The sequence below is a fragment of the Oryzias melastigma genome, linkage group LG2, assembly GCF_002922805.2.
Source record: "Oryzias melastigma strain HK-1 linkage group LG2, ASM292280v2, whole genome shotgun sequence".
NCBI classification, from domain to species: Eukaryota; Metazoa; Chordata; class Actinopteri; order Beloniformes; family Adrianichthyidae; genus Oryzias; species Oryzias melastigma.
Window position 1 is genome coordinate 20,151,903 of NC_050513.1, and position 11,720 is coordinate 20,163,622.

Consider the following 11,720-nt stretch of genomic DNA (forward strand, 5'->3'; position numbering starts at 1 on the left):
ACACACGTGTCCGAACCGTGTCCCGAACCGTGGCTTCTGATCCGTACGGACCACGGATAATCCGTGATCCGCAACACCCCTACTGCACTGTGAGGGATCGTATGAGTGTGGATGCTATCGTATTCAAACATGTGCAGACATGCTAACAGCAGCCTGGGAAACGCGCGTTCAAGCGTCTATAAAAGATTCCCACGTTCACACGTAGCTCTAAAAGTCTTTAAGTCAATCTTCGTACCAAACTCACGTCTATTGAAGGTACGTTGAAAGTTAAACCAGTTCAACTTTGACCAGTCGGGACTCGGATTTGGTAGTGATGTATACATTTACAATTCACACAAGTGCCAACGATTTGAAAAATTAACAATTGTGGTTTGTGTGTGAACTCTGTGACACAGAATCTTTTTTATATATTGGAAAAGAATTGTGATAGAGACTCTTGGAGCAAAATAATACCAGATTTTCACCGCTTTACACCAAGACTTCTCCAACTGAAGGTACATGCGACCTTCAACACTTTTCTCTCTGACGACATCCCATCAGGAGCCACAAAGACGTATTAACTTATCAGGAATACTATTATTACTATTATTATAACTATAAATGAACTATTTTTGGTCAAAATAAAATATAGCCTTTTTTTTAACATGAAAAAGTTTAAATTTGTCAGAGATTTCCCTTGACCTCATTTCAAAATAAAAGACACCCTGCATTTCAATGAAGCAGATCATAAGATTTTCCCATTTTTAGACAAAAAAGGCAAATCTAATGAAATAAATCAGAGCTAAGTTAGTGACACTTTTGTTCAAACACTTAAAAAAATCCTTGAATTTGTTTAGATAGAAAATCTGCCACTCAAAAATATTTTTTAAACTTTTTCTTCTTTTAACATTTTTTTATTGCTTATTATTTACTTTTTACAATTATACTTTTAGCAAATGTTTAATTGAACGTTAAATAAACGTTTTCTCCTCTCTGTCCTCAGCAGTCTTCTACTGCTGGGTTTTGTTATTTTAGTTTGGGGTTTGGTAGTCTTGGTTTTCTGGATTTGTTTGTTTTCTTTAGGTAGTTTGGTTAGGAGGAGCTGCTGACTCTGACGGTCCACATGGGTGGTCAGGAGTCTCCATGACTTACTTTATGTTTGAGATAAAAGAGACTCGTGTGGATCTGGAGCTGCAGGTTCCTGTACTGGCCACAGTCCAGTGTGAACAGTGTCCTAAAAGTATGCGTTCAAGAACCCACGTTCTTGAACGTAACATCACGTCTGGTGTGAATGCATCCTAACCCTTAAATGGACCCATTATCACACTTGAATCATTTTGACCCGAACACAATATACGGGTTAAAGGTTCTTGTGGTTTGGGTCCAGTAGAAACCTGACATCAGGAGTCTGGGGGTTGAAGTACTGATGATGATGATGATGATGATGATGGGTGCATCATCAGTAGTAGTGTGAATTGTCATCGGGGACTCACCATTTCCAGGTGGGACAGTGGTGAACCAGGTGATCTCCTGCTGCTACAAACTGAAACACAAACACACCATGAAGGGGTCGGACGTTCATCCCCACAGAGGTCCAGGTTCCGGCCTCACCTCCTCTGGAGTGATCACCCCCGTCTCTTTGAACTTCGATTCCTGCGGAAAACAAAAAAACAAGAACTGAAGGCTCGCGGTGCTGCGTGGAGGTCCCGCTGGACTACTTCCCCAGCTAGAGCCGCGGACCCACCTTCAGCACCGGCGTGAGGAACTCGGCCACGCCGAGCGCGGTGCCCTTCACCGTGTTGATCACGTTCTGCATGCCGGCCGAAGCTTCCAGGAACCCGCTCGAGCCGCCGCCTCTTCCTCCTCGACGAATGTCCGATTATTTTGACATAACTGTGGCGATCACCTGACAAAACCCAAACTTCCGGGATCCGAATCTCTCGCGAGACTTGGGAAAAACTTTATTAGCAAAGGGGGCTAAACGGCGATATTTCAATAAATCCTCACTTTTGTTGATTTTAATTGTAAATTAATTGGTTGAAAATATATAAATATATATATATAATTGATTTTAATTTAATTTTAAACTGAAATAGAGCTTTAATTCATTCGTTTGCACGATACACCGTCCTACCAGCAGGTGGCGGCAGAGCCCTCAACCAAAAAAAACAACAATAGAAGAAGAAGCTCAGGTCAGGCTCTCTGTGGATCCTCCAGCATCCAGAATGTGGAGACCTCCTTCCCGGGGAGCAGCGCTCCTCCGGCGGGCTCTCCGTCGCGGCTCGGTCCCGAGCAGGTCCAAAGGTGGTTCCGAGAGGGCGTGGGCGACACCGAGCGGGTTCGACACCGGGGTGGTGACTTTCAACAGCCTGAGCAAGAAGAAGGAGCCCCTGATCCTGGCCAGAGAGCGGGTAGCGACCTGGTAATCCTCCACCAGCGGATTCATTTAACTTCATGAGAGAGACTGGATCACTAAAACAGGGAAAACGTCAACATTTAAGGATAAAAGTTCACTTTTGTCACGAGATTTCCAATGATGGTCCTCCAGTGTCCTCATCTGCTGCTTGATTCCATCTTTAGTTCATTTTTACCCCCAAACGCACATATGATGACCACACCTAAAAACACGATAATCTAACAGTGTCCAGTCGTCTTTACAGTCTTGAAGTTGGATTTAGATTTAAGGGAATATTTGAACTTGGACTTTTTCATTATAACAATGGTTCAAGCAAGAATTCATGATTTATTTGTTTATTTTATGGTTTTATCTTATTTTTAAATGCACATTTCAGATATTTGTGACAGTTGCTGCTCTTTTGTGATGTCTCCCTGTCCTCCAGGTACAGCTGTGGCCCCACCGTGTACGACCACGCGCACCTGGGTCACGCTTGGTAATGTCTGCTGCGTCACGCGTCTGTGTTTCAGTGAGAAAGCTCGCTGAATCCGTGTCTCGCCGCAGCTCCTACGTCCGCTTCGACATCCTGCAGAGGATCCTGTCCCGCTGCTTCGGGGTGGTCGTGGTCCACGCCATGGTCATCACTGACGTTGATGACAAAATCATCCAACGGAGCTGGCAGGTGAACAGAATGCATTTCAAAATAAAAGGAAAAAGAGGAAATGAAAGCTTTATTATACCATTCAAGTGTTTCACTTTTCAGATGTATGAAGTGTCTGCCCACATAAGTAGGTATTTCATAGCTCTTTTCTACCTACACACATGCACGGACACATGCTGTCAGCATACGGCGTTCACACTGGACAGTCACTACTAGCGCGTGTTCTCACAGCTGGAAGAGGTTTGGTTTTAAATGTCAAAGCAGCGTAAATCTGGTGAATCTTGTTCCAGACGTTTTCTTTCTCAGCTCTATTCTGATATGTGAAAGACTTAGTGTCATAGAACTCAAAGGGTTGTAGCCATACTAACCAAAGCTGAGTGTCTGATTGGTCAGAGTTCAACAGCTGTAACCTGATCTTTGGAAGTAGAGGCCAAAAACGGACTGAAAAACGTGCGTAGCGACACGTTAACGCAACTTTGTTTACCTGCCCTGACAGGAAAACGTTTCTCCAGCCGTCATCTCCAGAATGTATGAAGAGGAGTTCAAGAAGGACATGCTGTCTCTGAAGGTTTGCCAGAGAACTTTTCCGTCTGTTGAAAAGTACCAACATAGATCTCTGAAGCTGCACCAGAGTTTGATCTTCACGTGGGTTTTCCAGGTCATCCCTCCGGTGGTGTACCTGAGAGTCACCGAGAACGTGCATCGCATCGTTGCGTTTATTGAAGGAATCATCAGAAACGGGAACGCGTACGCCACCAGAGAAGGTGAGCTGGTCGGTCGGTCGGTCGTTGTGCGTCAACAGAACACAGAATGACGTCTGTGCTCCTTTGGGAACAGGTGACGTTTACTTTGACGTCCAGTCTATTGGAGACCGTTACGGCTGGTTTACCGGAGCCACGGGTTCTCACGGAGAGCAAGGTGAGAGATCCTGTCTCCTAAAACTTACATGTACACAGACGATTTTTGATGCTCTCGTTTTGCTAACAGAGTATTAACTGGTTTGTAGGCAGCTCTGGTAAAAGAGACCCGAGGGATTTTGCTCTCTGGAAGAAGGCGAAGCCTCGGGAGCCGTACTGGGAATCTCCGTGGGGTCGAGGAAGACCAGGCTGGCATATCGAGTGTTCCACCATTGCCAGGTTGGCTGTTATTGAGCTTTAGCTAGATAGATATACTTCAATGATCCTGGGCGGTTAGCATGCGATAAAACTCTGATTTTTACACCTGTCTTAGAACAGCTTCAGTCTATGATGGTACAGACTAAACAGACGTTTTCTGACCGTAATGATCACAGTTCTAGGAGTCAGTGAACGCACCGCGACTGAAGTTACCACCCTCATCGATTCTGATTGGAACTTCGTGTTAGCCCCGCCCCAACGCGCCACAAAAGGATCAAAAGTTTTGAAACTCAAAAAAAAGATTTAAAACTGGAAAAAACAATTATAAAATAGAAAATTTGAGTTTTGAAACCTAAACAAAGAGAACATTTGAAGCTGAAAATAATTAAGTTTATTTTAGAATAGATACAAGTTTTTTTTGTCCAAACACCAATATTTTTTTCAAAATGTTTTATTAGGTTTTCAAATATTTCTGGCCCCAAAATAGCTCCGTAGAACTCATCTTTGGGACGTGCTGATGTTATTGACGACTGGAGTCCAAAACCAACATGGAGGAGAAGCTGATCGTTTGTTCTCCTCCTGAACGTTATGATAGTGGAAAGTGAAGCTCACGATCTCATGACACAAAAGCCGATTAGAAACCCTTTGATGGTTGCGTCCTGCTCTGTTTGCAGCCACGTGTTTGGGAATCAGCTGGATATCCACTCTGGAGGGGTGGACCTGGCCTTTCCCCACCATGAGAACGAGGTGGCTCAGAGCGAGGCCTACCACCAGTGCAGACAGTGGGCAAACTACTTCCTCCATTCAGGTACGCGCCGGGAGTCCCAGGCAGCCACGGAGAACAGGACCTGTTAGCGTGCCGATGGATCATGTAGATTCTACTGTCAAAACCATTGATGTGTACTGAAAGACTAGAAGGAACTAGTCTGCAGTTGGTGGTCGTTTTCCTGATTTTCTCAGCTATTTGGAGTTCGGTTCTTATAGCTACTATTCACTGTTGGATCTCACATCATGATTTGAGGAACTCATCATGATGAAGTGAATAATCCAAAATCCTTTCAAAATAAGATACTGGAAGATCAAATATTTCTCACTTTTCTGCTAATTCTGTCCTTTTATCTTTTTTTAGGTCATCTGCATCTCAGAGGCAGTGCAGAGAAAATGTCCAAATCTTTGAAAAATTATATCACCATCAAGGTAATTTCAGGTCTATGAAAGACTTAAAGCTCATGTGTCAAAGTCAAGGCCCGGGGGCCGGATCTGGCCCTCAGGTTATTCTGTCCGGCCCTCCAGATCATTTAATTTTATTGTTATTGATGGTCCGATGTTATGTTGTGCATCTTTTGCATTTATAACTTGTATAATTTTGATAAAATATATTTTTATGGAGAGTAAAATATTGAAAGTTATTTAAGGTTTAAGTTGATTTATTCTGGATAATATTCCTGCCTGTTTTTATTCATAATTATGTTATAAAATTACAGTTTTAAAGTTTTAAAAATTATCATTCTGTTCGCTTTTTGGACTATTTTGGAGTTAAGCTAATATTTCAGCTACATGATAGCTGTTTTGTTTTTTAGGCTAATTTGGCATTTAGCTAATATTTTAGCTGTCCGTTAACGTTTTTAGCTATCGAATAAAAGCATCTTCATCTATCAGCACTAGCATCTTCAGCAGCCAAATTCAGCTTACAGCATTCACACTAGTATTATCGCAGGTAATGCTATTTATCTAGTTTTTAGTTATATTAAAAAGTTACGGTTTTAAAAATGTATTTTTATAGTGTTCAATAAATGTTTATCCTGTTCGGCCTGGATTTTATCCTTCTGCGAGTGAGTTCGACATCCCTGACTTAAAGCGTTAGGTTTCCCTCTAGCTGCCAGCAGTGGTACTGCATCATCCACCTTTTCTCTCTTCAGTTTTTAATCCATCCAGGCTGTTTCCATGTGACCACAGACCTTCCGTTCTAAAGCGGTTGATTCTTTTGATTTCCAAAAAGGATTAAATGTGTCCTGGAAACATGAAAATCTTTCCAGCAGCTTCAGCAGAAACTTTCTGTCTGCCCATAAACCCATAAAGGACTAGAGTCAAACTACTGCCGTCTTTTCTTTCCCGTCAGGATTTTCTCCAGTCTCACTCTGCCAGTGAGTTTCGGATGTTTTGCCTTCTGACCAAATACAGATCAGGTGGGTTCATTGTGGGTTGTCTGTCGGGTGGAGACTCTCCTGATCTCACTGAGCCGTGCCGGCATCTCTGCAGCCATAGACTACAGCGACGGCAGCATGTCGGAGGCCCGGGCGGCTCTGGAAACCATCCGCACCTTCACGGAGGCCGCTGAGGCCTACATGAAGGGCCAGCTGCGCTGCTCGCCGGTGCAGGAAGGCTTCCTGTGGGAGAGGTAGTGTCAGCTGAGAGGAAGCCGGTTCTCCGCAGAACTCCACTCTCATGTTTTTCTCTTCCTTCAGGCTGCTGGAAGCTAAGTCCGGCGTGCTGAAGGCTCTGGCCGACGACTTTGACACGCCGAGAGCCGTGGGTGCCTTGATGAACATGATTTATCACGGGAACTGCCAGCTGCAGCCTGTTGCCGTGGTAACTCACCGGGATCAGGGGTGTCTCCATCACGGCTTCAGCCGTCGTTGTCTGAGTCAAGGTTGTGTTTCTGTCAGGCGGACGAAGCGGCTCGTAGTCCTGCGGTGTTTGGAGCCATGGTGACCTTCATCAGAGAGATGCTGGAGGTGTTTGGGATCGATCTGCTGCAGGATAAGGTTAGCTAAGAACATCCTGGTTCTAATAAACTTTAGAATTATCAACACTGAGGAGTTTGGTTCTTTGGTCCAAACCAGAACTCTGATCTCGACAATGAACAAGAGCCTCTATTCACCTGAGCTTTAATGTGGTTCCACTTGACCGTAGAACTATCTTATGGGGTCCAGATGACCCCACTCCCAAAGTCAACATCCCATATTGCCATATTTAATTTTCTTAGGCAGCCATTGTGCATTTCTAAAAGATGAGTTCCTAAAGTACAGCCAGACCAAATGTAGTACTTGCACAATGAAGCAGGATTCTTTAAATAACCGGCTACACTAACTGACTTGAACCTGGTTTGTTTATTTCTACATGTTATTACATCCAGTTTTCTTTGAAGCAGTTATGTTTTTCACAGCACCACTTTCAGACCTGTAGCATAGAGTGTTGGTGAAGAAGTTCAGGGCTAAGCGTTGATGAAAGTCCCGTTTCCTGCAGGAGGCAGACGTTTTCAGCCGAAGTGGAAGTCTGCAGGCCGTTGTGGAGCAGCTGACCCGTTTCAGGAGTGAAGTCCGAGAGTTTGCACTCACTCGTCAGGACGGTCCATCATCCGGATCCTCCGGGAAACCTGGACTTTATCCGGACAGAGCCCCCCTCCTGAAAGCCTGCGACGCCCTCAGGAACGAGCTGGCGCCTCTGGGTGTCTTGATAAAGGTCAAACCTGTTTTTTGTTTTTATTTTTATTGTTTACTCCAAAGATTAGCTGATCAACCAACTCTGGTTTTGTTTAAATCTGGGGGATCAAGTTGAAGCTTTACTTGTACATTCAAGGACCTGGACTGTAGTGATTAATGCTGGGCTGATAAAATCGATTTAAGCTTAACAGATCAATAATTGATACATAAAAATATAAATCGATTTAGCACATAAAGCTAAAGTCTGCTAGCTTGATGCTAACGTCTAATGCAATTTCCCATTGGACGGCTAATGCTAATGCTAACGCTTGGTCGACCTACAAACATTTATTGCTGACTAAATGAACATTTTTATGAACTCACAGACGTGAACTTTCTAAACTCTTAAGGAAATATTTTTGAAGTAACCATTTGTGGTCTAAAACAATGTTTTTTTTCCTCATACTTTCTTCTTCTTCTGGAATAATGTTTAATGCTATAGCGTGATCGCCACCTAGTGGTCAAACTGAAACACTGTATTTCTAAACAAATGTGTATAAATGTGTAAAATCAAACTTTAATTGAAGGATTAACAGTATACAAAAAAAAAATCAGAATCAAATTGATCCAGGCTCTTGTTAATCAAATCGATTCTGGAAAACATAATCGATACCAACCCTGGTAGTGAGCAGTGAAAAGGGCAAAACGTGTAGAGTTGTTATTAAAATGAAAAACTATCAGCAGAAATCAGAATCAACAGGTCAGACTTTTTAACTGTCTGTGTGTCTGTTCACCTTTTGAAATAATGTTTCTACCATTTTTCAGGACAGAGGCTCCACCTCCACCTGGGAGATCAAAGGAGATCAAAGGACATCAAGAGTTCAGGATCCAGACCGGGACAGAGGCAGCTGAAATCCTCTGAAACTCAAAGACTGAAGAGAAGTCAAGAAAATAAACTCTGATCTTTAGCCCTCTTCAAGACCGTCTCTGAGGTTTCAGCTGAAGACTGCACAGATTCCTCATCACAGAGGAGAACTTTCAGCTCCAAATGAGTTTGAATGAATGACATCAGAAAAGCCTCTTGAAGAACAAAGAAGTTCACAGATTTACTCGAGGAACAAAAAGATAAAGCTGAGAAGGAGAAAGCAGTAATAAGCAAAGCCAACTCTGGATCTTTTAGTTCTGATTGAGAAAAAAAGAAAACTTAAAGGCCTTAGTGCAACAGTGACATCTGGTGGAGAAATGAAGCCACCATCTCTCATCTCAAACTAGTAAAGCTGATCGCGCATTGTGTCACTCTGTCTGTGTGTGAAGGTTTTTGGAGCCAACGGGTTTGTTTGTAATAATTGAGTGAGTGGATAAATGTGTCTGAGGGTTTATGCAGTATTGCTGAAACATTCAGAGTTTAACCTTTGATTGAAATTCTGTTTTATTTTCCACATGTGGTGATACTGTTTGTAAGGACACAATAAATAATACAAAGTTTATTGTTGAGACAAATTTAATCTTGAACAGAATGTAATGAAGAGAACCAAACTTAGATTATTTTATCTAACTGATTTATCTTCTGGAACTTCATGGTGGTACTGTAGGGTTTGATGTCACCCCTACCCACTATGTCAACGAGCACAGAGCTGAAAACGGGTTTCAAATGACTAGAATCCAAACCAGTGAATCATGTGACCACAGTGTTTTTCCATGGTAATACTATGAACTTTATGGTAACTTGACTGTGTTGGAGTTTTCTGAATGTAACTCTGTGTGTTTGTTGCAATGAGAGTTTCTGGAGAACAGAAATCAAGAGTCAAAAATCTGGACTTAGAATCTTGTGATCCAGAATTCTGGTTCACATTTCTTTCCCTGTTCCAGAGACAGAAACAGGATCTCATGCCAGACTGATGGTTTTTCCCCTCTCCATGATCTGGTGGACTTCAGAGATGAGACCAGAGCAGCACAGCTGTTCTTTGACAACCTGCAGTTCAACCTGACTCCAGACCTGAATCCAAAAGAAAGAGTTGAGTTTGTTGAAGTGTCCCTGGGCAAAACACTGAACCCCAAATTTCCTCTGGTGGAACGTTGGCTCCAGTATTCAGCAGCGAATCAGCACATCAGCATGTGGGTGTTTGTGTGAATGGGACTGTGACTGTGAAGCTTCAAGGTAGAGAAGCGCTTTACAAGTACACACCATTTACCAAGAGTTAACTCAGAAGTGTAGTTTGTGAGAACAAAAAACAACAGTAAGATAAGCAGAATTCTGAACACACATCTGCAGTGTTACTGGAAGAAATCTAAAATGTGGACAATAAGAAGATTGTTTTTCTGCACTTTAAATTGGTCTGGTTGAATACCTGATTCTGATTGGCTGCTGGGTGTGGATACAGGCTTAAAGAAGGAATTCCGATCACAATGTTCTACATGTGCTGGCTTCTTCAAAACAATCTTTTTCTCCATCATCTGGAACAAAACAAGCAGTAAGAGGTGAGCTTTAAATGAATGAATCAAATGGTTTATTTCAAGCAATCAGGAATAATACATGAAAAAAACAGCGTCACATTGAATCACAAGTAGATCACTTGAAAGGGAGTGGGAAGATGTAAACGTATATAATCCCACTCCAGATCGACCATTTCTCTACATGAATTATCAGTATCTGGTTCAGGACTTAATATCAAATATTTATACACTACAATAATAAATTCAGGATATGAAGAATCATTAATATCATTGATGTAATCAAATGTCAAAACATCCACAGACAAATAATTTATATTAATCAGAAGCAATAATCTAAATATTCTCATTAAAAGACAATTTGTGCAGATTGTATTCATCAAATAATTATTGTAATAATACAAAAAGTAATAAAGATTTGTGCAGATTGTATTAATAAAAGAATTACTGAATTAATACTAAAATAATACAACAATACAAAAATTAATAAGTAAAAATCATCTTCATTTGTTAATGCAAAAAAATGTTTTGTTCTTCTTAAAAACGATTTGTGCAGATTGTGTTTATCAAAGAATGATTATAATAATACAAAAAGTAACAATTTGAAAAGAAAAAAGATCAGTAATTTGATCTTTGATCACTATGTGATGTAGTACTGCATACGCTGGAGTCTGACTTCAGCGTATGCAGTACTACATCACATGTAGGACTGCATACGCTGGAGTCTGACTTCAGTGTATGCAGTTGGGACTCTCCAGAAAACCACAGAGATGAAGAAATCTTGGATCTTGCAGGTAGTTCACACCCAAGTCCACTTCTGTCAGATTCAATGGGTTCTTCTTCCGAGCTGAGACCAGAGCTTCACAGCTGATCTCTGACTAAATGCAGTTCTACAACCTGAGATCAGACAGAAAAGTGAGTTTAGGAGCAGTGATGCAGCTGGAGATCCACTTGGAAATACATGATGCATATAATTTTCCTGGAGACACGCCCACTTTTCCATCTTTGCTTAGTTCATGTTTAAACCAGTTCTACTTCATCACTCGCTTCTTTTGTAGCTCCACCAGGAAATCTTTTGCTCCTTTTTTTGCTCCATATCACTTATCACCATTCCTGGATAAGCTTAGGATCCACCCCTAAATGTGGTGCAAATTCCTCACCAGAATGTTCTTCGGGGTATGTCACCCCACAAAGTTTAAACGCTAGATTTTACACGACTTTTCTAGTTATCTTCTCTTCTCTTTATTTATTTATTTCTATTACTTCTATGTGAATCATTTAATGGTTAAATTATAAACTCATTTATTATTTTAATCTACTAACCATGTTTTTATTATTATCATATTTAAATTATTCATGTATTTTTTTATTGTTTTTAATGCTTTTTATTTATCTTAAACTCCAGTTTCCTCATGGGGATCCTCTGTTCTGGGGGTGGGGTAGTTCCTGCTGTTCCTGTTCTCATTTGGGCGGCGGGAGGACGTCAGTTTTGTTTCCAAGGGAGGGACTGGGGGACAGAGGGACGTTAATTATTTGTTTTATGTTAAGTGTTTTGTGTTTCAGCCATAGACTGTAAAAACAATGGACAGATCGAGCACTGAGGTCCCCCATTGGAAATGCATTACTTCTTCTCGTGAAAGTAGGCCGCCGCTTTCAATTCCTGAAACGGATACCGCCATTTGCAACCCATCTTCAGC

General features: G+C 41.7%; 2 protein-coding genes across 2 annotated transcripts in view; one reads left to right on the forward strand and one right to left on the reverse strand.

Annotated features, from left to right (window-relative positions):
* The window catches only part of atg3 (autophagy related 3), a 9,959-nt gene extending 8,032 nt beyond the window's left edge, over nucleotides 1-1,927 (reverse strand). Inside the window, exons 1-3 of the mRNA XM_024265251.2 lie at nucleotides 1,724-1,927; nucleotides 1,591-1,632; nucleotides 1,473-1,522 (exon numbers count right to left, since the gene is read on the reverse strand). Of these exons, the coding sequence (XP_024121019.1) occupies nucleotides 1,473-1,522; nucleotides 1,591-1,632; nucleotides 1,724-1,795 (164 nt within the window). The 5' untranslated portion in view covers nucleotides 1,796-1,927. The remainder of the gene's footprint in view (nucleotides 1-1,472; nucleotides 1,523-1,590; nucleotides 1,633-1,723) is intronic.
* Nucleotides 1,928-2,142: 215 nt separating this feature from the next.
* On the forward strand, nucleotides 2,143-9,059 carry cars2 (cysteinyl-tRNA synthetase 2, mitochondrial). Its single transcript, XM_024265242.2, has 15 exons — nucleotides 2,143-2,401; nucleotides 2,820-2,870; nucleotides 2,939-3,056; nucleotides 3,532-3,603; nucleotides 3,694-3,799; nucleotides 3,873-3,953; nucleotides 4,042-4,171; nucleotides 4,825-4,958; nucleotides 5,280-5,347; nucleotides 6,270-6,336; nucleotides 6,410-6,548; nucleotides 6,616-6,739; nucleotides 6,817-6,915; nucleotides 7,397-7,612; nucleotides 8,398-9,059. The coding sequence occupies exons 1-15, from the start codon at nucleotides 2,205-2,207 to the stop codon at nucleotides 8,482-8,484; spliced, it is 1,689 nt and encodes a 562-aa protein (XP_024121010.1). The 5' UTR covers nucleotides 2,143-2,204; the 3' UTR covers nucleotides 8,485-9,059.
* The last annotated feature ends 2,661 nt before the right edge of the window (nucleotides 9,060-11,720 follow it).